Genomic DNA, 26,787 nt, shown 5'->3' with positions numbered 1-26,787 from the left:
GCGGTCATCGTCATGCCGGTGCCGATTGCGCTTCACTGCTTCCTCTTCCGACAACCGAGTCTGATGCTGACAACTTTGATGAATATTTGGCAGTAGTGGATGCTCTGTTTCCTGACCTAACAACTTTTTGAGGAGAGCAACGCAGTGACAACAGTCTCGCTTCTTTTGTTATTTCCGGAACACATGGTCGACATGGCTTTGTCGTATAGAATGGCGTTCTTTACAAAAAGAATTTTTCCGGCGTAGGCCCTCGCCTACTTCTAGTTGTGCCTACAAGTCTGCGACAACATGTACTTCGAGCAATGTACGGTGACCCAACATCTGGCCATATGGGTTTTTCTAGCATATTTTATCGCACGCAAGAACGCTTCTTCTGACCGAAGATGCGTAAAAGTGTGGCTGCATACGTTGCGAGTGGTGAGCAACGTCAACGCTACAAGCGTCCTACAACTCCGCAAGCCGGACTACTTCATCCCATAGCACCCCCTGGTTCACCGTTTGACATCGTCGTTGTGGATCTGCCCCACCCTTTTCCGCGATCAACGAACGGCAACCGATGGGTTATTGTGGGCATTGACTACATCACACGCTACGCCGAAACTGCGGCGATTCCTGCGGCAATGGCCACTCAAGTTTCACAGTTCTTGCTATCGCACGTTATATTACGCCATGGATCTCCTTGTGTCATCATCAGTGATCCCGAGCGACAATTTTTTGCCGATGTCGTTGAAGACCTCCTTCGTCTTGCTTCGTGCCATTTTCGTCACACTACCCCGTATCACCTGCAGGGTAATGGTTTGACGGAACGAACTAATAGGACTTTCGTCAACATGATTTCCATGTATGTTGATTCCGGACACAAAACATGGGACGCAATCATGCCATTTATAACTTTCGCCCATAACACTGCACGGCACGAAACAACGAGATACAGTCCATTTTATCTGCTCTACGCACAGCTCTTGACACTACTCTTCCCTTTTCCGAGACTGATCAACTTACCCTCGCCGAAACCATTTGACACGCAGAAGAGGCCTGGCGCATGGCCTGCCTTCTAACTTTCGTCTCCCAGAAACACTCTAAGAACTGTTACAACAGAAGTTATTGGCACGTATCGTTTGAGAAAGGAGATTTGGCGTGGCTTTGGACGCCGCTTTGCAAGCGCGGCCTCTGCCAAAAGTTTCTGGCCAACTACACCGGTTCGTTTGTTGTCCTGGAACATCTCAGCGATGTCACGTACATGATATCTCAGCTGTTGTCAACTGGCCACCGCTCAAGCAAGATCAACGTCGTTCATGTTGCCCGTTTAAAACGCTATCATCATCTTAACGAAGCCTAACTCGCCCGGTGGGCATGGTCTGGAAAGGGGAAATTGCTATGATGCTGAGGGGACGCTTGGAAGTAGAGGAGAACGAGGTTGGCACGGGCGATGATCTGCCAGATCCCTGGACCCTCGCATTCATCATCTCTTGTAAATAAAGGCATCTCACCGTAGCAATATATATATATATATATATATATATATATATATATATATGTATATATATATATATATATAAATATATATAGATATATATATAAATATATATACATATATATATATATAAATATATATATATATATATATATATATATATATATATATATATATATATATATATATATTTATATATATATATATATATATATATATGCATGCTGGCGAAAGGAAAAGAACCGTAGCGTTGCAATAAGTGAAGTATAGGCTCCGTGAGATTGGTAACAACGGAAGTGTTTGATTCGACAGTTTTAAGGGTACATTCTGTTCGCGCTTACATTTATAGTATTTTGAGCGAAAAACGAGAGGGAAAGAACGGCTAACACAGAAAAAAAGAGAGAAGAAAATGAAAAAGTGCGCTGGGAAAAAAACTTGAGAAAGTTCCAGGGTTTACTGTGCTGTGCGAGTGGCGTCGTCAGTGTGTATTTGCTTAGAAGTATGGCTTAGTAGTTGGGTGGCGGTATATATATATATATATATATATATATATATATATATATATATATATATATATATATATATATATATATATATAATAAAGTATATATATAACCATTTAATTCGTTTTTGAGTGGTCTCCGGCAAATACATATTGTTTCCTGTGGTAAAACATGTGGTGAAAATGTTTGGCTGCCCATTATTCTCTTCTTTTTCGCCAGGCATTCAGCTATGCAACTTTTATTATGGTAGCCTATGTTAGAAAAAAAATCGTTATCTTCATAAAGTTCCATCAGAGTAGTTCTAGGTTAGTTTAAAAAGACAGAGTAAGACCTACTTGGTCATTTTCGTAACGTAGGTGTGAGTATACATCACGATGGGCTAGAAAAAGAACATAATGTCGAGGGATCGAATCTCAGCCATGGCATCCGCATTTTCAATGGAGGCGAAAATGCTTGAGCACCATGTACTAAAATTTTAGTGCACGGTAACAAATTCCGTGTGATTGAGATTTCCCGAGCCCTCCACTAATCATATCGTGCGTTTATGATGTTCAACTCTAAAATTTCATATAATTCAGATAACATAAAACGTCAGCTTTCTGACATTGATGACCCTGAGCTCATTCATTGAATATTTGGCTCTGGAGCAGATTATACCTATACCAAAGCCACGCAGCAAGCGCTGGATCAGCACGACAGCGCCTGAGAGCCGTTGGGAAGAACCTGGCGCACTGCTATGCTCCGCCGAGTACCACACGAACAACTTCGTAAACCCAGTGCTGTTCGCCGAGGCTCTCAAGCATGTGCCCAAGGACGCTATCTTGTTGGAGATCGGACCACATTGCCTGTTGCAAGTGAGTGGCATGCCAGTGTTCACAGTGCTCAAATATAGTTTTAGGCCTTACTCAAAGCTTCTGTATCACTATTTTGGGCACAGATACATAAGCCTTGGAAGATTTTGTGCTCTGCTGAAGTTTGCTTCCCCCCCCCCCACTTTTTCTGTATGACATGACGAATGACTGAAAAACAAAGCTTCCTGATAAGGTGTTAGAAACCTATGCTCGTCATCAGGTGGATGCTGCTAATGCACGATTGTTTCGTGTGTGAACTTTCGGAAGTTTTCGGTATGTTTCTTTTTTTAAATTTAGGCTTTCGATTCAATTCCAGGCATGGTATATGCTGTAAACCAGACTCACTAAAAAATGCATCTCTGACATCCGTCGCAGTGCGTGTATAGTGTAACGTTGTCATGACGCTGAAGATGCCAACAGTCGGCTGGTTTAGGTGAAACATTCTTTCAGGGTAACGTGTGCCCGGGCAATGAAGTCTGACGCTATACAAGCAATACACGCTCCACATTGATAGCTGTCAACGAAGCATCAGTCGTCGATGATCTGATTTGTGGTGAGGTGCGTCGGCATATATACATGCGTCATGGAACATTAAGGCTCCAGTGATGGTACTCACGAGAACTCTCGATTAAACTTCAGTATTCGCCTCCCCCGTGTACTATTAACAGAATGAGTTCCAGCAGTTGCGAAGCTTCTTGCATGTTCCGGTACGTTTTGCGCCATGCGTTGCTAACAGCGTCGGCAGTTGTAAGGAGAACACGTAAAACCAAAGCACTAGATACAAGTGGAAAGACAATAGCATCACCGCATGGACGCCGTGGGCTGATGCATATATACAGGAAACGCACCTCCGAAAGATGGACTATGAGTGAATGGACCCCTAGTGCACTATCGAATGACGAACGCCACTAGATATTCAGTTTCATATTGTTCATCGAATAGCCACTTACCCCAGTGTCATTATGCAATCACTCTCACTGAACTTGCGCACAAAGAAATATAGATGAAGTGAGCAAAAACACGCAAATGTAGTGTGTTTCTTTTGAACTCACCCGAAAGTGCTTACCAGGGCTGATAATTTGCCTCCCAAAGGGCAATGATGAACTAGATTTAGGCCCCACGTGTGCATTAATCAACAGTTTTTGACAAGAGCTATTAAGCCTAAATTACTAGCAGGGGCGAGATAACAATACTCTCCTACTATGGACCACTGGCTGTAGCGAAAGAGATGGTTTAATAATGGAGTACATAAAAGCATAAACCTGAAAAAACACTAAGCAGAAAAAAAGAAGTAGGAATTAGGAAAAAGTTCGGGCACTCAACTTCAAAAGCAGCGCACCAGATTAAATCTCTCTGCGCAAGCGCGCATGCATCGAAAATCGAAAAAAAGAACACTGTTAAATATTGCGTGTCAAGACGCTGAATCTCATTTCTTTAAAGTGAAACAGGTCTAGCACGCATGCAACCCGTGCCCCTCTTCTTCGTCTGAAACGCCTACAATAACTCTGGCGCTAAAGTCTTGCTGCTTCTGCCTATTATCTTAATCTCACTAAGCCGAGAGTCACATATTCAGGCTATACAGTGTGCAGGTAAGTGCGCATTCTCTTTATCCTTTAAAAAGATATACGCTGTATTTCGCCGTAGCAGCTGAGACAGTCAGCAAGAATAGTTGTGTCCAATTAGAGAATTTAAAAAAAAACAAACTAAATAGCATTCTTCATGACTCGGTGCTTCAATAAAACTTATTATACCAAAACTACACAATAACCTTCGCATACGTTTCGAGTAAGCGGCACCAAGTGCAAAGCAAGCAAGTAAGATAAAGTTGGAAGGGCGAAAGGCCATGTTTTTGTTGTTTTTATTTACTGATTTGGAAAAGTGTGCAAATTTCAAGCTTTTACGGGACTGCCGCACCTTTACTCCTCACTGGAGTAAAAAATTCTTCCTTTAAGACTCCATTCTAGCCTATACGAACGTGCTCTCAACCCACTACCATTATCCAAGCTTCATGGCGATTTTCAATGATGGCACAATATTCAACTTTCAAGTATTTTAAAACTGGTGACAAAGCCCCGCGAATACCACTTCTTGTGGGGCTAGTTAGTGGATTGCGCCAAGAAAATATATCAAAATAAAAAACGAACACAGGAAACAGGGAAGAAAAATGCATGGGAAATACTTGAATCATTTCACACTGCGATGATTGGCGAGGAATGTTGCCGTGAAAGCTCTGTGGCGTTGGGCAGGAAGGAAAAATATCTCCTGCAATTCCTTTCATGATCTGGAGTGAATGATAATTCAAAGGTTACATACATTGATTGTACGTTAGTTTATTGCATTTTTCCAATTTTTAAAAGAGTTTGTAACATGAATATGCAACCACATGATTGCATACTCTATGCCACCAACTGTTTATTTACGTTCGTGAATAAACAGTTGGTAGCATAGCTGCTTTTCTGTGTTTTCCATTTTCTGTGAATGAATGGGTCAAGGAACTTTATTTGTAATCCTGACAAACGCGACTAGCACACAGTGGGCTTTTCCAGTGTTCGTTTTTTTTTTGCTGGATATATTTTCTTCATACAAAGTAATACCTTGCCACTGATGTCACTCTTCTGTTCATCAGACTATCAAAAACTATACCTCGAAAGCAGTTTTCGCTGCTGTCCTTGCTGCTAAACAAGGGCTTACCTCTCCTCAGGTTACCGTAGCATGAATATTTGGTGGGGTAAAAATAAAGGTAATGTATTATGCGAAAGTTTTCGAATATGTACTTCAAATAAACCATCGCAGCCTTGAAGGCTTGGCTTGAAATTTGTAGTCCTATTATTCGAAGACTTATGGAATAGAATTTTATTTCTTTTCGATTCGGTTGTCAGTAGCCTCGCCGTGGTGGTCTAGTGACCTATGTACTCGGCTGCTGACCCGCAGGTCGGGGGATCATGAACCGGCTGCGGCGGTTGCATTTTCGATGAAGGCGAAAATGCTGTGGGTCACATGTTCAGATTAGGGCGCACGTTAAAGAACCCCAGGTGGTCGAAATTTCCTAAGCCCTCCACTACGGCGTCTCTCATATTCTTATGGTGGTTCTGGGACGTTAAACCGCACATATCAATCAATCAATTGGTTGTCAGTACCACCGTTTGCACACTTCTAAGGGAAAAACAAACGCATGACAACCGCCTTTTACTTTCCGGCATTACACGTAGTAGTCGCTGCTGCTACCAGCCCGCGGTGAGATTGTTCGTCCACTCCTTGCACATTCCGTTACGTTTCCGGGGCCAATTTTTTTCCCAGAAGCTACCTTACATTTGCTGGCATTTTTTGTCACTCTGCTTGACACATTCTGAAGCGCGAATACCAAGGGATGCTGGTTGGTGGCCAAAACAATGATGCAGAAGCGACTCACACTTAGAGACCGAAGTCGAACTGTCATTCAGTCTCAAGTACACTTTCCTGATTGCCACTCACAATTTTTTTTTCTGAAATATCTGCGTAGCGGTCCAAACTATCGTAAAATAGTGAAAACGTGCTGATCTAGCCGAACGTTGAAAGGTCTGAGTTTTTGATAATGTGCCTACTAAACACCATAAAATCATTTCGCAGTGCCTACCTCTTTCTTTAAAGGTTCATACTATTCAAATTTACTTCTTCTCACAGATCTCTCGTCATAAATTTTCTTCGAACCAGTTATCGCACGAAATGCACGTTTTTCCATTCTTTTGCAAGAGAGCCTCTATATACGCAGACAGTGCCCGCACACTCCCACAGTGATGGATAGGTGGTTTCAGCCACCTCCTTCCTATAAATAAATCTGAAATTGCTCTTTTTACACTCTTGTGGGAGTTACTAGCGAGCAAGTATTTATATTTCATTCAGCACGATGAATTTGAATATTTATTAGAGTTTTTTCGTCTTTTTTTCTTGGTTCTATTACGAATGTTAGAACACGCGTGCGCGACTCCGGCTTACAGCAGCATCTTTTGGGAAACCCTTGATCTCCGTGAATTGGGATGTGGTCGTCGAGCCTGTTTGATTAGGTGCTGATCAAGGGAAAAGATGGACCTCTCCCGCACCCATGTGCCTCGCAGATCGCCCGGAATAGAAAAACTGGCATTTCTCCTCCTTTTACATCATGTGGTTGTCATAAATCACTCGGAGCAGTATTATTTGGCTGTCATTTTTTAGGAAGTTGCATTGATGATTAGCAGCCCTTTTTACAATGCTCGTTCATGTCCATCTAAATTATTCCTCCTTGAGCGTTTGCTTGAACTTGTTTCAGGCGATCCTGCGAAGAGCTGTAGGCCCTGATGCCAGCTGCGCGGGCCTCATGAAGCGCCATGTGGACAATGTGGAATATTTTCTGCACTCGTTGGGTAAACTTCATACCCTTGGAGTGGAGATGGACTTGTCAGTGCTATACCCTCCAGTTCCGTGGCCCTTGCCCCGCGGTACCCCAAACATTGGCCACTTGGTCGGCTGGGACCATTCTCAGAGCTGGGATGTTGCACACTGGAAGGACTTTCCTTCGCCTGAACAGGTAATCTATATGTTTGGATTACGAAGCAGTGCGACATATTTATTGCAGAATCAATTGTGTAATGATTGCTCTCTGTAACAAGTTAGTGAGATAAGAGCGTCCAATGTTGCCGAGTGCATCTGTAGACCTCGTGACCATGCGACAGCTTGAGACATGCCTGACCACAAAACCAAGGTACTTGGCAACGTTTAAATTTAACGAGCTGATATCTGCACATTTCCTTACATCGTGAAAGATTACACAATCCTCAGACGTATTTTTTACAAATGTGTTTGACAGCTCGTCTGTGTGAATACTGCGCGATTCGTGTAGTAATGTGGGGCTAACGAGAATCGCGTTCAGGGGGAGGGTGGTTCAACTGCATTTTATGTATGCTCGCGCGTGCGTTTGCATGTGTCCGTGTATATATACGCGAACTAAATGGAAAAATTTCGGGAAGTTCGAACCCCCCTTACTCTTACCTTGCCTGTCCCACTGGTAGTACCTTACTTAAGGAATGTCAGAACGCGCAAACTACCTAGCATTTAGCCCGATCTTCTATAATATGGTGATATCTCAGATGCCATTTTGGTGACGAGATTGTTTTAAAAATTAAAAAAAATTCTGCACTGGTGCACATATAATGCGTGTGCAATGAGGTATTGTGATAGCAAGAACTAATTTGATAGTTAAAATGGCGTATTGTTTTTCATTTGTGTTTTTTGTGTTTTTTGTATTGTTCTTCAGGTATGTATTTAAATGGCATCTCTCTTCAGAGACAAATGAATCTTCTACGCAGAGGCGCACTGAAAAGACACAGCTGTCTGATGACACAGAATATCGTTTATAACAGCTGATTAAAGCTGTGTCTAAAACTCCTTCGCGGCTTGTCGAACACTCCTAACGCGACTAAGTGATGGCAGACAGAGACTCGACCTCACTTAAGAAGAAACTTTGTAGCATACGGCCGTCATGTGCTGTTACGACAATTTAGCAGTTGACAATACTTAATAGGCCTTTACATGTGCACTGAACACACTACGTCAGTGGTGGTACGTGTTGGTGTCGTCACTGAACAATTTATCTTAAATGGCGCCATATTAGGACCGTGAGAAAACATGCTTGGTAGTAGAACTTTCTATAGCCAAGAAAATGGCTAGGACAGAAACCTAGCAAAATTATTTTTCGGTTTAACTGGTTCACTGCTTCTTTTTTAAAAAATGTAACAAAAATGAAAAAATACGAAGAACAAGCGACTGACGCAGTATATATTTGTGTTCCCTTGTAGCGTGTACCGAATAAGTATATTAAGTTTTGTACTACCAGAAGTTTTATGTGAACCAGTTCCTTCTTGTGAATATATATTTGCACCAGCCAACTCTTGTAACGCTGCTAGCAAATACCATCACAAGTGCAGGAGGTCAGCGTCCTGCACAACAATTGCTCTGTAAGTCTTTACTTTTGGTATCTGCGTATGTCTCCAATGACTTGATAGGGTGAGAACGTGAGGGAAGATAGCATCGCAAAAGCTTCAGAAATTCTTCAAAGTCATATCGATTTTTTTCTATAGGTAATTTAGCATCAGCAAAGTACTCAGATAACTCTTTCCGCACTAAATGTCAATAACGTTTTTTTGCAAAACGTCACCACTCTGGGGAAAACTTCAAGCATTTCGTGATTGCTAAGGAAGAAAAAATGGCATTCCGTATACCAGCAATATTCTCTAGTGTAGCAGCGTATTCTAAACAACATGCCACGGTTCCCTGTTAACCGCGTAATGAAGTTTTCAAATTGAAGGATCTAGCTCGCTCGATGCACGCGTTTCCCCTCTTCCAAGTGGTTACGTGTGGACCCTAGTACACAATTTTTCTCAAGCGTAAGTCGTAAAAAACTCAAGCAATACCTTATTCTTTGTGCAACAAGTATTAATCTCCATCATATACAAGTCTGAACGCCTCAAGAGTAAAATACGCATGCGTGCGAGAGCCGCGATTCCCTCGCGGTGTTGTGGAACATGGTGAAGCAGAAGTAGGTTTCGTTGCGCCCTTTTGTAGGGCAAGAGCTAAGAGTTAGGGCCCACATATTATATCAAAGAGCCAAATGATTCAACGTTCTTACTAAGCTGCACAAGTTTGTGGGCACTTGCAGGTCAAAGAGGATGTCTTGAAAGTCGACCTAGAAGCCCACAGCCAAGACAAGTACCTCGCTGGTCATCAGCTAGATGGACTTGTCCTGTTTCCTGCCACTGGCTATGTATTATTTGCTTGGCAGTTCATTGCCAGCCAGTATGGAAGGCATATCAACGAGACTCCTGTAATTGTTGAGGACATAAAAGTTCAACGTTTTACAATCCTGCCTTCATCGGGTAAGTGCTTTCATGGGGTAAATAATGATGCTCATGCACCCACACTGCTTATATCAGACATCTAAAGTAACGGCCGCCAAAACTAGTGTTGGTCTAGTTGGTTTGCATTTTTTCTTTGTGTTTCGTAAACTGCATCTTCCCGTTTTCGTGAACAGTACCTAAACTGTAGAAAAACCAAGCCAAACAAACGCGCTATTGAACCATGCTGCGAAAAAGACCGACAGCGTTTTGTCTTTTCGTTTTACGCTGTGAACTGTGCGCCTAGACCTTATTTACACACCGGCCAGAGCGCATGGCAACATTGTGTTGAGCATAGTAATAACATTATTGTCAAAATACAATAAACATTGAAATTTTGATTTCAAGTCCAGTGAAAATTGTTTCATTTGCTAGAAGTGATCACTGTATTAATTTCTCACCTGTCAACTTCATTTACTGTATTCTACGCAGTATATTATCTGTAAAGTTACCTGCTTTAACCTTAAGGTTGTCCTAGACCAGTCTTTAAACAAATGTTTTTCTACTTCAGAGACACATCATTTCACAGGGTACTAAAATATCTTTATGCTTGGTAACAACCTGAGATAATACCTTTTTTAGGCAAACTGTTCGCTTTCCCTCATACAGGAAATGGCATAAATGGTTCTTCAAGCAGCACTTACGTAATTCTGTGAAAAAAAGAGCGCTTTGCGATGCTCACAAAGTGGTAAAGTATTACGTTTTTAAGATCCAAGAAGACGCGACTAACAAGGAATATAGAATAAATGGACGCCGACCCTGGGTCCTTCTATTCTTGTGTGCCGTGTTAATCGAGGTCTTTTACTTTAGGGATCAACATTAACTCGGCCAAATTTTCATTAGACTGAAGTAATACGCCTACTTGAGACACGTCGTGACGGCAGATCCGAAACATGAGACTGAAGTAAGTGGAAGATTGACAATAGGATGCAGCACAGTTGGCAGCCATTCTGAAATGATGAATAGCAGCTCACCACTATCGCTCGAGAGAAATTTACATATATGTTGTGTCTAATCGGTACTTACCTGCGGGACAGCATCCTGGAGGTTTACGAAAAGTTTCAACATAAATTGAGGATGACGCCACGAGAAACGGAAAAAAGAATTACAGGCACAGCTTCAAGAGACTAGAAGACATCACGGTGGGCCAGTAAACGAGCAGGTGTCAAGCAAGATGACTGGATTACAAGAGAAGACAAATGTGTGAGGCGATGCCCGAAAGTTACGCAGGTAGATCCAATTATAAAGTATGTATATAACGTGGCAGCAGCATGCAAGGAGCGGGTAGAATGGCAGCTCATGGGATTGGCCCTTGCTCAGCAATCGGCACAGTCCCACTCATAATAAAACGTTGATGATGGTTTTTCTTCCATCAAGCTGTTTTTTCTAGTGTTCCAGATAGTGGGCATTGCCATACAGACACAAGCTTGTATTGCTGACTATAGTTAGGAAAACAAAGCGCCGTGGTGAACTTCCCTAGGGTTCTGCTATGACTGTTCAGATAGGCGTAGTGGTTTAAATAGTAAAAGCGAACATAAAACACCTAATTTATATTGTCTAAAAGAAGATATGGTTCAAGCGGAAACCAGCTAGTACAACTGTCTGTCACAGGTCAAAGGTAGGTGTCCTATGGTTCTCTGTACAAATTTAACATTTTTTTGTTAGTCAGGTTTTCACGTGAGAGACTTTTTCGTTATTCCTTCAGCGGCATTCACAGCAATGCCTCACCCAATTCTTTACTTTTCTTTCTTGCACTCAGGTTGCATCCATTTCCAGATCACCATGATGCCCATCACTGGCGAGTTTGAAGTATGTGAAGGTCGAGCAGTGGTCTGCAAAGGCCGTATCCGTGTAGCCGAAGAAGGTGAGGTGGTGCTACAGAAGGAACCTCCTGGAAAGCCTGCAGAAAGCATCGTCTTTGATATGGACTGCGCGGAGATATACAAGGAGCTGAGGCTTCGCGGATACCAGTACTATGAACTATTTCAAGGTGCCCTCAAGGCTGTCTCACAGAGTAAGGGCAGACGAGACTCACGAGTACGGACCCGTTAAAGCATGAATGGTTAAAGCCATTATCCTAGAGGCTTATTTGTTTTTAAGGAACGTATTGCTACCCAACAGCAATAGTTGCAAGTGATCTATTACTAACGCTTATGGTACACTGAATCGTATGGTCTGAGTAAACTATGGTGTTTACTTGATTTGAAAATTGTTACCTACGTAATCAATGTAATCCATAACTATTTGGAACGGGCCACCTTTTTGAATATCTCAAATACTAAAGTTAGGACAATGCGAACACTTCACTCACAACGACGCCAGTATTAAATGATTATTAGCGTTGAAGGAGTACCAAAATTTTGGGTGGGATAATTAGAATATCACTTTGAGTGCGAACGCAACCCAGTAATTTTCGAATGATTCCCAAGTATTTTTCAAGTACGTCGAAACTAAACCACACTATATAACTTGTAAACAATTCTTAAACATATTCCTTTCAGATAGCTGGAAAGTTTCTTTTCGTTAGATTGTTGAAGCACTGCACAGGGAGGAAGGGTGTACTCTGGTGGTTATGTGAAAAAATAATGTAATGCAGAGGTTGAACAATTTTTATTTACATCATTTGTTTCTACCAATGTGGTACCTACTACAGTTTCGCCATGAAAGGAAAAGACAAGATTTCTTCAGCCTCCGCTATTACTTTATTTTTAAGAGGTTCATTTCATGTGAAGGAGGCCCTATATCTTCAAGTTCAGAGTTCAAAATCGCCTCTGGAAGTTAGTGTATAAAAACATCTGAAATTTAGGACGTTGAAGATGTGCATGCGTTTTTTTCTGATACGAAGCTTCCTGCTCTGAAACGGCATTGATTAAAGCCGCCATATTTGCTGCGAAAGTTTAAACCAGCGCTTCCGTGAGCCGATTCGTTTGTAGCCGCAATGGCAAACTGTGGTGGGAACAAGCATAATAACATATGAAGCGACCACTGTAGCGGAACTGTGCGCCGATGTTCTTACGGAGAATCACTTGAAATGCACGTAGGAGCGATAGTGGCAGGCGGCCAATGCGCTAGAATGGGTAAATGGCCAACATCTTTTGTGATAAGCAGGCTCAGCTAACTGGTCAGTAGTACACGCGGTCTAGCGCTCCTGATGGTATGCGTGTGTTACGAACACACTGTGCCGCCGTCCATGCTGCCTCCTTGTGCGCGAGTGCTACTTGCGCCCCACATGGACACTGCCTTCATGAGCTTAAGCAGCTCTAGTTCGGAAAATTAGTTCGGATGGCAATCGTGCGTGCCAATGAAGACGCCCTAATGAAAACATCTGGCACATTAAGGCTTCCTAAGCAGGTCGCCTTTGTGGTGCCCGTATGCAACTAGCAACGCAGAGTTAGCAATGGGAGAACTTTTTGTACGTATTCAGCGTCCAGGCGATGACAGGGTGAGCTTAGTTGGCGATGTGCTGCACGCAACTAGAGCGATTGCATGCAGGCGCTAGTAAATGCTGCTCATCAACGGTAACTCGGTAATCGCCTAAGTGCCCACAGAAGCCGGCAAAAGTCCAACGAGTAGTCAGCTCTTCGTTTTCAGTGTTTACGTTCCCCGTCGTTATCTTCCATTGGTCCGAGCGAGAGAACCATAATTTATTCGGCGCTTTGCTGATACCAAGGGGGCTCGTCACGAGAGTGAATGTACGTACGTAAGGGTTCATGACAGGCTCTTAATGTATTTACGAGAGCTTGAGGGCACACCAAAATGCCTCTTGAGTCTAGTGAAAGGCATTATTGTCAATTTGGTTTCTTCGCTCCTTAATAGAAATCAAAATGCAAAAATCTTTTTTTTTTTATTTTCCGGCTTTTGCGCCGTTTAGCGTTCTCAAGCAGTCTGGAAAATCTAGCATTGTCTCCGCGTATACTTTCTCGAAGTACTAAGTGAAATTTGATGCGAATCTAACCGAATTTGAAACACGAATGTAAAATTAATCCAAAATTGGAATAATACTTGCACATACCTCATTTTAATTGAAGTATTAGTGCTCGTGATGAGCGCAAAAATGTATTTTAGTACTTAAGCGCACAAAATAATTTTGCCGTAATCGTTGAATTGAAAAAGTTCTTCAATAGAGCGCCTAATTTGCAGACCCATACGCCAAGCTAAAGTGGCAGGACAACTGGGTGACCTTCATGGACTCGTTGGTGCACATGACCTTCATATGGAAGAGGAAAAGAGAATTCGTGCTGCCACTCGCAATTCAGTCGATCCGCATCGACCCTAAAGTTCACGCAAGAATCACACAAATGGTCGGAGACGAAGGTGAGCACTCTTTTATTCAAACTGAGCGCGGATGGTTTTCCCATATTCAAATGCAATGTGTGATTGATTATGATTGAGATGGAGGTCATTCTGAGTTCCTTGTAAATCAGACGACAATTACGGCATAATATAAGTATTATTTAGTAGTGTACCTGTTGGTTAGGATATTCTCGTTGGTGTTCTACTTATTTTTTTTTGAAGTCTGACATGGCACTTCTTAATGAACGAGACACCTGATCTTATATGACAAAAATATTGTGACGCTGAAATGTTGTGATGATACGTAATTAAACCACTCACCCACTTACAGTATTTGTAATAGATAAAGCGCATCGACCAATTGAACATAAATCAAAAGTATCAATGTTGAAAAGCAGAAAGAACAACCGCTTTTCGTCTTCACCAAATTGCTCCGAACAGCAAAATTAACGTATTTAAAGGTTGACTCACCAGGTTCCCAAAATGTAAAATACGAACGCCACACTCTTTCCTGATATTGTTTGTCCTTCTTGCTCACTTCTGTGACGTACTGACGCACAGGTCGTGGGATCGAATCCCGGCTGCGGTGGCTGCCTTTCGATGGAGGCGAGGATGCTGGAGGCCCATGTGTTCAGATTTGGGTTCACGTTAAAGTACCCCAGGTTGCCTAAAATTTCGAAGCTCTTCTTTACGGCGTCTTCATAGCCATATAATGCTTTCGGGACGTTAACACCCAGATAGTAATCAACTTCAGTGACGCAAATGGTAATTCCCAAGACGTCGATAAATGCACATGTTGTTTATTGAGCCATATACACATATCAAACGTTGTTTGTGTCCTACACTGTACGACATACAGCCGCCCATTCGTTCCTTCTTGTCTCACGTGAGAATCGTGCACGATCAACCGATCAAACTACACTTTTATTCACTCCCAGCGGAATTTTGCCGCTGACGTCTACGTCGCTCACAATATATATATATATATATATATTATATATATATATATATATATATATATATATATATATATATATATATATATATAAATAAATAAATATATATATATATATATATATATATATATATATATATATATAAATTTATGAGATCACATTTATGGACACTCCCAGCTGAAGAAAGAAAAGTGGATGAAAAAATAACCAGCCGTGAGCAGGCTGGTTATTTTTTCATCCAATTTTCTTTCTTCTTATTTACATTTCATTGGTTTTAATAACTTCCCTTGTACATTCCTTGGCATTACTGTCTGTTAGATCTCATGTATATATATATATATATATATATATATATATATATATATATATATATATATATATATATATATATATATATATATATATATATATATATGTGTGTGTGTGTGTGTGTGTGTGTGTGTGTGTGTGTGTGTGTGTGTGTGTAGGTTCGATTCCTGCTCAGGGCTGGTTATTTTTTCATCCACTTTTCTTTCTTCTTATTTACGTTCTATTGGTTCTAATAACTTCCCCTGTACATTCCTTGTATTACTGTCTGTTAGATTTTATTAATATTGTGTTAAAACACGGAAAAACGAGCCGTTAGGTGTGCACTTTTTTCCCTTATTTCATTAAACGAGGGTCTCGTACTGGCAGACTTGGTGTCATTAGGTTGTATACGAGGGACTAATAATCAGCTGCCCGCTCATAATAGGTTAGCGTGCTACGTTACGCCAAACATGCGCATAAAAGAGTGTTTTCACACTCGTCGCTTGGCTTATAGATGGCTCTGACTGTCACTCCTACTTCTAAATTCACATATAAACACAAAAAAGTGGATGGAGGGAAGGCCGCTGTGGTATCTCAGTGGTTAGAGCATCGAACGCGTTATTCGAAGGTCGTAGGTTCGATTCCTGCTCACGGCTGGTTATTTTTTCATCCACTTTTCTTTCTTCTTATTTACATTCCATTGGTTCTAATAACTTCCCCTGTACATTCCTTGGCATTACTGTCTGTTAGATCTCAATAATATTTTGTTAAAACACGAAAAAAACGCGCCGTTAGGTATGCACTTCTTTCCCTTATATATATATATATATATATATATATATATATATATATATATATATATATATGAAAACACAAGAAAGAAAATAATTCAGAATCAGAAACAGAATGCAGCACGCGGAATCGAACGTGGAACCTCTCAAACGTGACTGCGAGGTGTTAGCCACTGAGCCACGGAGAAGCACGTCGCTCAACGTTCAAACAGAAAGCTCTTTATATATACAACTTACCGCTGTTACAGGCATCACGGGGGAAGGATGGAATCATCTTGTTTCTAGCAGTACCAGCAATATTGCGCAATGAGCGTACGTTGCCACATTGTGAGGACGCCGTGGTGTGCGCTTTTGTCTACCACGCGTTCTTTGCACTGCATAGATGAGGGGATGGACGCTAACTCGCGCACCCTTGTCTCGCGGTGGGGAGGACGTGCGTCTTGGCTGACATTGAGATTTCACTGGAACGGTTCTGTTGTAGTTAGCGGGCGTACAAAGGTCCCTGCAAGTGTTGCACAGTCTTCGTTTTCGAAACGAGCGTGCTTTTCAGACACAGCGAAGTAACAGCTAAGACGCTTATTCGCGTTCATATGTACCTGTGGGTGCGTTTCGTACGTCATTTGTGCTTGGGAAACGCGGGGCACGTTTTGATCCGCTCGCCATTCTGCGCGTGACCTTCTAATTTGTTGCTATCGCATTCATTGCTTCGCTTTTGCGGCAAAGCTGTGACTTTTGTGTTAACGACTGCTCAAGCGGTGACAACAGCCTGTAGCTAAACAGTGCGAAATTATGATAGACTCTGGCACTCAGTGCTGATATTGTTCATGTCATTTTCAGAGCGATGGCGTGAGGAGGATACATTGCGCTTGTGAAACATAGCAAACGAGAGAAGAAAACCACCCCTTCCCCTTTGAATGCCGGGGTTGAATGGCCCCTTAAAGTGATCGAACCAAGAAAGAAAACTAGGATATGGTTGCTGAATTCAAGCTCTGCGTGTAGCTGTCTCACTTTCGACCAATAAATTTGGGTTGCGCAGTCGCACTAAAATAAGGATTACAAGATTGACTACAATGCTGTTTTTCTACGATTATATGTTTGGCTGGATGGCTATATGATTCTGCCATTCGTAATAAATTATCAGCAAGGCAACTCTAGAGCAAGCCTGCTGACGTACATTCATAACAAATAGAGTGCCATCATTCATGTTTTCTGTTTGGTACTCGCATTTAGCTGCAGCAATGATGATGCTTCTTTTTTGTAGAGCGACAATGAACAGTTGCGTTGCGCGCATGCGTAGACCTTGATGACAACGATCCATCCGTGAATTGTTGCTGTAATGCTCCCATTACGTTCAGCAGATGCCGGGGTAAACGGCACCAGTAAAATGATGCGTAACCAGGGCGTTCATGCTTTACTAACCTTTTCGAAACTTCTTGCCACAAACGCTAAAGCTACATTTATCAATCAATATTTTCTCACCGGAAATAATTTTCTGCCGATTTCGTTCGGTATTTCGCCTTAGCTGCCCTGGAGTTTTGCAGTTAATGAACCCGTCAGGATCAGGTGTCAAGTTATGAGCCTAACGCCCTCAGACCACTTCCGGTATTCTCCCTTCGTAGGACTATCCTAACGGTAGAGAGCACACAACTTTATTTTCGTCAGACCTAAGGAGGTAGGTCATCCACCAGGCTGAACGTGGCGGCAACCTCCTGTGCCCTTTGTATGGCCTTCAGCTGAACTGCCAGGCTGGCGGAGGTCAAAGCCACATTTCTCTTCCTTCTGGCGAGGAAGTGGCAAGAATATCGGGAGAGGGAAGATCTTCCCTGGAGGCCAAGAAAGGGGTTACTAAAGAAACCCTCACAGCGAAAGTATTGTTTGCGAGTTTTTTACAGTAATTTGTAGCTTTGCATCTGGTAATGCTAAAATTGTATAATAAATGCTGTAACGCATTGTATAAATAATAAATAATACTAGCGGCGTTAATTATAAGTGATCCCGCGTCACTTCAAAACGCCCACCAAAATTACCTTAGAAACTTGCGCCCCACAGTGAAGCACCGACTAAGGCTATGTGCGCTCAAGCTTTCGTGACACTAAAACACGCTGTCATCAAATAGAAGAATCTGAGGGTAATGTAGAACAAAATAGTGTGAGTGCTCTGAGGTGTCTCTTTCAGAAAAAAGAAAAGCATTCCTGGTGTGAGCAGCCTGAAGCACCCCGAGAGCAGCCCGACCACAGAGCGACATGGGTGACGAAAAGTAGTCCTCAACCGGTGCCAGCCGGGGCATTGTGCGCGCCCCGCAAATGTTCTGGACCTCTGAAACGTTACAAGAGGATCTCTTTTTTACGTGAATGTTTAAAGAACGTCCATTGTATCTCAATACTCGGAGGAGCACGCACCCTTACTTTGAAAGCAAATTAAAATATGTTCTAGGCAACTCTCGCCACTGATGATCGGTGGGAAGTGGCCCCACATGCGGGACTGTCAAACACAAGCATCTTGAGTTTCCAAATTTGGTGTCAGGTGTCCTTTCAGCCACAATGTGAGCAATGCGGACACGTTGTGTCTGGGTATATACGTGCATAAATTTGAGGGCGAGGAAATGGATGTTTGTTATCGGCGCCAGATAACCATCTCACGCTTAATGAGCTTGTAGTGTCGGATCGGTTTTAGTAGACTCGGAATACGGAAATACTGCGTAATGTTATGGTAAGATGTCCCATCCAGGGTTCCCCGGATGAGAAGTGGTACCCGCATTCAACTGACAAATCCTCGAAGATATTGGTGGGGCGCTTTGGTGCCTGGTTTCCCCGCGTGAACCGGCACCCATTCAGCTTAATGAAGTTTAGTGTGTCGTTCGTGATTTTCTGAAGTTTCTGAAGTGAAACATATAAATGGGTGGTAACAGCCAATATTCGCTGTTTTTGGTCTTCGGGACTTTCGGTGCTTGACCTATATAAACACCCAAAAAAGCTAGTGATAGTGTCCTCAGCATTGGCTAAACATTTCCCAACCGTTCTTTCTGCATTTCATGAAGATAGCACTCAAGTACAAAAGTATGTGTATTTTGTGGGTGCGGTTTGTTATTGCAATGTCCAACTTTGAGTTCGCATTTGTACGAATCTGTTTTCACGAAGCTTCAAATGTTGGAGCTGTAACAGCTTTGCAGATATAAATTACGGCTGACCAATGCGGGCTGCGGCGGCTGCATTTCCAGTGGAGGCGGAAGTGTTGTAGGCCCGTGTATTCATATTTGGGTACACGTTAAAACACCACAGGTGGCCAAAATTTCCGGAGCCCTCCAATACGGCGTCTCTCAGAATCATATGGTGGTTTTGGGATGTTAAACGCCACATATAAATCAACGGCAGACCAATGCTCATGAAAGGAGGCATATATTCATTATACCGCCCCCACTACTGGAACGTATGGCAATTTTTAGGCAGCAGTGAGACCAATGTATATTAAGTGCTCTTATTTCTCATTCAGTGAAACAAACATCAAACCATTTCTCAGGATACATGTATTTTCTCCGAGTTCTTATTGAGAGCGAATGAAGCGACACAGTTGTGGTTTTTTAGTCCATAGGGCGATGTATGGGCCAGGCACATTTTTAGACAAACCAGCTAGTTCCCTTTTTTCTGCACTTTCACAGTTTCTAAAACCATTTTCGACGAACGGCACCTCAACAATGCAGCAAATTAAATTTGCCATCCCTTCTTATGCTCATTCTTGCTAAAAGCCCTTCACAATGTTGGTGTTAGAAATACTGGCCGCTGGTGCATGGAACTCCCAACGGCATGAAATTGTTCCTATCAAGACTTCGCACAAGTCAGTGCTAGTCAGCTCATTGTTTTATTGAATCGCGATTGAATACACGTGCGAAGTTCACAGTGATTCTTATTACATGCACAGCTTTGCGACAGCATTCGTGCAAGCACTCTGATGAAGGAAGCACTACGTTCTTAACAACACCTTTCACTGCTTTGTATGCAGGAGTGGACCTTGTGTACAACTCTCACTATAACTTGCGCCAGGCTGGTGGCGTTGAAATTCAAGGAGTCAAAGTCAACACCGTCCAACGGCGTCCAGTGCTCCTGACGCCAATCGTCGAAGAGTACCGCTTTGTCCCCTACATAGATGATGAGATTACCCGTTGCCAACGCGAGAACCTCTTACGAGAGTATGTCGAAGTATGCAACTGCATCTGCCGACGTGCCCTGAAGATGACCGAAGAAGACAATAGCCACTCGCAGATATCTCCAAACAGCTGTGTTGAAGTACCTGAGAAGGTCCTCAACCAATATATACACAACGTCGAACCCACTCAAACCCTTCTGCAGCTGCTCATAAGCATTGAGAAACAAGAAAATGATGCTGCAACAGTGCCTGCCGCAATTAAATCTGCCCTTCTTGCCTCGACAAGCATTTTCGAGGAAGACGTCCTGAGCACCAGCCTCTTCGAAGAGGACCCTCTAAGAGATATCCTCGATGTAGTGCTCGAAAACACGTGCTCCGTTAAGGTCCGTGTCCTGGAGCTCACAGTCGACAGCACCCTCGCAGTCATTGGTCCTCGTATGTCTACTCTCCTGTCCATGTACAGCGTGAACCTGAAGACTGAATACACACTCCTCAACATAAACACCGCCACCATCGCGCGGCAAGAATTGCAGGAAGGCACGGCACCAGTTTCACCTCCCCAATCTTCAGTGTCTGAGGGAAAGCAGAATGAGGCTGACTTAGTGATTGCTTCCTTTGGCATCTTGAGGGGCCTTGGTCACCTGAATAATGTGGCTGAAACAATGGCTTCACAGTGCAAGGAACACGGATTCGTTCTTCTGTCCCATCGCACAACACTGACTGCAGCTGAGGCACTCCTGACTAAAACGAGTGGCGTTCCGGTTCAAGTTTACTCTTTGGAGATGACCACAGCTGCTCTCAGAAGCCAGGGGTTCAAGTTGGTTGCACTCAAGTCGAACAACCTATCCACTCTGCTGCTCTTCAGAAAAGTTATCAGGAGCATCGATGTCAGAAAGCAGCTGATTGTAAGGGTGCAGAATGAGCAGTTAAGTTGGATTGATTCACTCAAGGAAAAAGTTGCAGAATATGAAAGCAAGCCTGTGGGAGAAAATATTTGGGTACTCGCTGAAGATTCCGGTCAGAGTGGCATCCTCGGTTTAACCAACTGCCTTCGAAAAGAAAACATTGGTCAGCGCATTCGGTATGTACGCTTTTTTATCCTGCCTATCTTTATTAATCGCGCAATAAAAATTGTGCCACCAAAATAAATATTCTTATACGAATTTGCCCATGATTGTTGTCAATACAAGAAGTTGCTCTACAACAGCGTTTTTTCTGCGAGTTAATGGAGACTGAAATTATGTACGATAGATCAGAAATAGCAACAGTTAGTTTTTTTTTCAAAGGTTTTTGTTGACATATGACTTCGAAGCTATATTTCTCTATTACACACTTATTATGTTTTGCGGTATTTTAGCAGACTGCAGCTTAGGTATAAAGTACTTATGTTCGTTGCTTTTTATATTGCGAGCTCATGTGAATGAAAAAAAATGGAGAAAGAACCTATTCAGAAAGTGTTCTGCAGGCACACGTTATGCCGGGGTGGTTGGCTTGTTGACACTCCTCACCGCATACTTCATGACCCCTGCCTTCTTCTAGTTAGAGCCCGTTTGGTAACGAGCCCTTCGCTACATTTAATACAATTTGTGAAAAAACAGAGCCCCGAGTTTTACCCTCCGGTGTAATTGCATACCTGTTCAACCACAAATCACCCATTCTCACTTTGGCGGTCCGTTCTTTAAAAAAAATCTGTTTTTGTTGTTATAGGCTTTTCACCCTTTACTCCTCAGTAGAAGACCTGAAAGTGTGTCTTTATTTTCTCTGGGTTGTTTTTTGCGTGGTAGCTTTAACTGTGGTGCAATGATGTGCCCAGCCAAGATGCTTCTAGTATGACGCCGTCGCATGCTTGTAGTTCCAACTTGTAAGCTGTAATTCAGTTCGAATTTCAGCCTCCAGCCAGAAAGAGACTAAGTTAGCCGCTATTCTTGAGACACACGTCATGCCACATATCAACTAATGTGAAAGTAAGTAACAAAGCGTCTTAAACTTGAAATGTGTTCCCATGTCAGAGAGTTACGTGATGCTTTGCTAAATGAAGATACAAGCGTATAATACCTTCCGCTGCTTTATCGCGTAAAACTGTTTCCATGCCAGCTATCACTAATTGCGTAATAAAGCTCATGACAAACGCATTATATGGTCTACTAAATATTTTGACCCTAAAGTAATATTTATTGTCTCTCGTGAAACACAGTTGTTTAGCTATCGCCGACATAAGCAGTTATTACCATGTAATGAAGCGAGAAGCCTACACATAACTGCTTGTTGAATGGCTTGCGGCTTGTTGTCTCCTCGGTTGTGAAATAGACAGCCGACGAAGTGTGATCTTGAAGAGCCAGTATGACGTATGCGTGCACTTATCGTGCTGTTTCTATAGTCTACTTTCTTGTGTTTTGGTGATCACTCGTTTCTGATGAAGAAACCTGATCTTTTATTGAATTCACTGATCGCTTCCCGTTGCTACGTTTCATGGTTGCACTTCTGTAGTACATTTCACTGTCTAACGCCAGACCATCATTTGCGGGTGCCAACAGAAGTGCGGTACTGCTAAGCACACAAGTAGAAGTCCCAATCACGTCACGGAAGAAAAATAAAACACAGGATGGAGCATTGTGCAATGCTATCAGTGAAAAAAAGAAATATTCGTCGGTTGGGCCCACACGTGACTGCCTGACGTTGCGTAATTGGACGACGTTGGCGTCTACGTTGCGTAAAAAAGAGGATACAATCTTCTCGGTATCACCAACTAAAAAAAAAAACACTTGGGTAATGGTACCTATGCAGTCTTGACATCACACTTTTATTCCACACAGCTGCGTATTTGACGCCACCTTGAATAGCTTCAACCACGTAGCCGACTTCAGCGCCGCCCACCCAGCCTATAGGGACATACTGGAAAAAGACCTGGTCATGAACGTCTACTGCGACGGTCAATGGGGATCCTACAGGCACCGCAACGTGCATTGGAGTGAGTTGTCTTTTTGAAGACTAAAGCGTTCTGTGCAAATACCCGGGTTCACCACGGCTCCACTCACGCATTTCTGTCACGGATATGACGTTGTAAAATATATACCACCCAATTACAAAGAAAAACAAGGAAACGTTCTATCATGGGGCGTCAAACGAGCGACCTCACGATCGACAGCGTGTGGCGCGGACCACTGGTTCATGAAGCGTACAATGTCAAACATGCTATGACAAACCATTTTCATGCACCATATACCATTTGGCGGTCCTCAGAGGTCCAAGGTTTTTGCGCATTTACGCCATCAGTGGCGAGATGGCACGAGCGGCTAGCACTTGCGTTATCGTTCGGCGCGCTCTATCGGTGGTCGCCTCTTGCGTTTTGATAAGCGCCGCCTCCACGGCATGCGGTGTCTCCTGTGTGCGTGCTCATCCGAATCGTCATTTATAAAAGGTGCACGCTGCTCAAGCTAGAAAAAGTAAGAACTGTGACAGTTTTTCTCGCTTGTCCTGTGTATTATTATGCGGTTGTCTCTTGTGTCTCTCTTTTCACACACCGCTCTTTGTCAAGCTGCAGTGTGGCAGTTAGTCCTCCCTCATCCTATGCATGCTCATTTCATGCGTGGTTTCTTTTTGAGGTGTGCGGTGTAAGTTTCAAGCTGCTCGTCATTTTAAAGGCGACTTTGCAATTTATTGCTTTAGAATTCATTCGTTCACGTCGGTGCCAAACAATGCACAATAAGCACTAACTACTCCTGTGAACCCACGTTTCATTTTTGTTTTAAACAGATTTTTAAAAATAGGAATCAGCCACGTTTTTTTTTGTTTGCTTCCTGCGAAACATAATTGTCAGTGTCGCTTTCTTTGTACCTACATGCTCAAAGTTGCAAAAGTATGATATACAAAACTCTTTTTTGCCAAAATAAAGCAAAGCTATAGAAACTAAAACTGTTCGTCAATTTAGCATAATTCTTCGTCGTGACTGCGTCGCCTAAGCCACAGCAGCACCTCGGCTTCGTTATCTGTGAATTCGGTTGTAACCTCACAGTGTGTATTTACAAATACAACGATTACCTGTGTCGTGCATTTTTGAGCAAAAGCTTAAGAATTGTGTAACACTGGCAGGTTTACTGGCTATTCTGTGCCACAGTTACACACGTTTCAACAAAATTGTTTTGAAAATAGCCATCACAAATTTTTCCACCTCTCTTCACTCTGACGTCAGCTGCAACGCTCTAAACTCTTAATCAAAGCGCTGGGAGTAAGGGTGGAATTACAGCGAAAGAATAGTTTCCTCTTCACCTAGCAGTTGCACTGCGCTCTGGTGCTAGGTTCCATGTCCTCTATGAAGCGTAGCGCCTCGTTGTTGTTGACGTTCAGTTACCTACTGCTGATGTGGACCAGCGGTACCGCAAGCGCATTTTCCCTATGTTTGAGCCCCAAACAGGGGCGAATCTTCTTTTAACCGAAATGTTTTAAACTGGTAAATCACTTAGGCGTTAATAGTCGGGAAAGTATTGCCTTGTCGTTTTGACGCCCCAGGTGATTTAATGTCTCGCGCGGTCGATTGCTAGCTTCCTGGATAGGTTATGTTACAAAGCGATCGGTTCTGCTTGGCTGTAGTTCGGGTTACCCAAGTTCTCTTAACATTTCGCTACAAAGGGGATGATGATAACTTTTCTATTCATAGCCAAAGCTGATGCCGGAGAAGACAATTTCGGTGGAATGTTCATATTCCACCTTGAAAGCCACGGCAGTAGGCCCGTTAGTGCACTGACACTGAATTTACCGACAGGAGAGTTATAATTTGTGATCACGCTGTGGCCGCCTGCCTAGGACTTCATTTGCTTAGCATGTGAAGAATACAAAAGATCGTTACCAATTTGGAAGTAATTGTTTCGCTCAAAAATGAATTTAATTTGCGTTAGCTTAGATATCAGCCACAATTATAGCTGTTCAAAACAAGTTTCCAATACGGACTCTACAACAGTTGCACAAAACAACCACGTTCAAGAAAAATATCAAGACAAAAAGTTTGTGTTGCATTACCACCGACCTAACATTTCTGAAGGTTTTCGAAGTATTGAAAAGTAAAGAACAATTTGAACACTTAGACGTACTTTGTCCTGTTTATTTAAATTGAATAATACAGAGATTTACTGCTTGCCCACCCGAACACGTATAACGTTTTGCAGGCGGAGAGGCAAAGACCACAACGCAGTTCGCATACCTCAACGCAAAGACTCGCGGGGACCTTTCGAGTTTGCAGTGGTACGAGTCTCCGTTGAGCTATCTCTCACCTAGCGATAAAGTTGGCTCTGAGGAAGCGTACGTGGACGTCTATTATGCTGCCGTCAACTTCCGTGACGTCATGCTGGCCAGCGGTAAAGTAAACTTGGACTCGTCACGCGGTGAGTAGTGTTTCTAACAGCGGGGCGGTGTTAGCTGACCATTAGTCCGTACGGAGGGTACATATTGTATTCTCGTCATGAACCGAAACGTGCTCTCTCGGTCCCGCTCTTCTATGTCGTCGTCTTCTTCTGATTCGCTCCAGAACAAGTGTACCGTCATCTCTGCCGTTGCATGCTCCAGCACTGAAGACTTACAGAATTAGCAGAAAGAGGGAGAAAAATAAGAAAGACAGAGAGAGGAAAGGCAATTAGAGAGAGAAAAAAGAGAATTTTATCGCAAAACATGCCTCACCAATGTGAGATTGGAACATGGGAGCCCTCGATCCGAATTGGCACGTTTTAACAACTCAGCGATCTACGCATGCTAGCACAGCATAACATACTTTCGTATCATACAGTAGAGAATACTATATTATAGCATGGAGGTGGTAAAGGTTAGTCACGCTTAGGGAAAAGAGGTGGGAGAACAAGTACGGGGAGAAATATATAGAAAGTAAGACAAAGAAAGATATATAAAGAAAGGAACAAACTATATATATATAGTGAGAGAGTTGCACTAAAATGACACAAATATGAAGGTAAATATACAAGTCGACAGAATCAGTGCAGAAAACGAGAGAAAAATAGACTGAAATGAAGAAATAGAGAAAAAGTAAGGAAACTCAGATAGAAAGAAGATAGAAAGAACTCTATAAAATATCGTGCATGGATGCGTAATATAAAGAAAATCAAGAATTGGGGCAGAGAGAAATGATACGGTGAAATCCTGGCCTATGGTTGGGAAGGTAAGGGCCAACCAGCTGTGTTGTAACCCGGATCTACGTCACCTAATTTGACCTGCACTATTTTTTAGCGGCAAAGCACATAATGGTCGAGGCCTTCCCTTCTGAAGTCCATTCTCCTGGCTGACACGGGCGAGGTGACGGCTTGCTTCCGCCGCTTGAGACGGATTTAAGCTCTCCCATAGCAGAATACCAAGTACTCTAAATCGTTACCCACTTTTTCTACCCCCTCTCCCCTCCGGCATTGGCCTACGGTAGAAGAGTAAGTAAATCATCGCGTGCGCTCTCGGTGAAGGCTGTTTGTTTCACTGTGGCGGCCCAAGTACTACAATATGTGCTCGCTCCCGGCTGTCTCTCATGGTCATGGAGTGCACTTCGTTTTATGAAGGAAAGAAAAGAAGAAAGAATGAAGTGGGGGGGGGGCAATGATAC

General features: G+C 42.8%; 1 protein-coding gene across 2 annotated transcripts in view; it reads left to right on the top strand.

The window, feature by feature from the left end:
* Positions 1 to 26,787, top strand: part of LOC119185144 (fatty acid synthase-like) — a 234,243-nt gene that overhangs the window by 95,513 nt on the left and 111,943 nt on the right. For both annotated transcript variants that reach the window (XM_075869607.1, XM_075869606.1), the window contains exons 11-18: positions 2,628 to 2,831; positions 7,111 to 7,368; positions 9,496 to 9,712; positions 11,490 to 11,744; positions 13,871 to 14,044; positions 20,055 to 21,279; positions 23,012 to 23,166; positions 25,358 to 25,573. In XM_075869607.1, the coding sequence (XP_075725722.1) occupies positions 2,628 to 2,831; positions 7,111 to 7,368; positions 9,496 to 9,712; positions 11,490 to 11,744; positions 13,871 to 14,044; positions 20,055 to 21,279; positions 23,012 to 23,166; positions 25,358 to 25,573 (2,704 nt within the window). The remainder of the gene's footprint in view (positions 1 to 2,627; positions 2,832 to 7,110; positions 7,369 to 9,495; positions 9,713 to 11,489; positions 11,745 to 13,870; positions 14,045 to 20,054; positions 21,280 to 23,011; positions 23,167 to 25,357; positions 25,574 to 26,787) is intronic.

Source organism: Rhipicephalus microplus, chromosome 7, assembly GCF_043290135.1.
Source record: "Rhipicephalus microplus isolate Deutch F79 chromosome 7, USDA_Rmic, whole genome shotgun sequence".
Classification (NCBI taxonomy): domain Eukaryota; kingdom Metazoa; phylum Arthropoda; class Arachnida; order Ixodida; family Ixodidae; genus Rhipicephalus; species Rhipicephalus microplus.
Note: the sequence above shows the minus strand (reverse complement) of the source record. Positions and strands in the feature narration are given on the sequence as shown.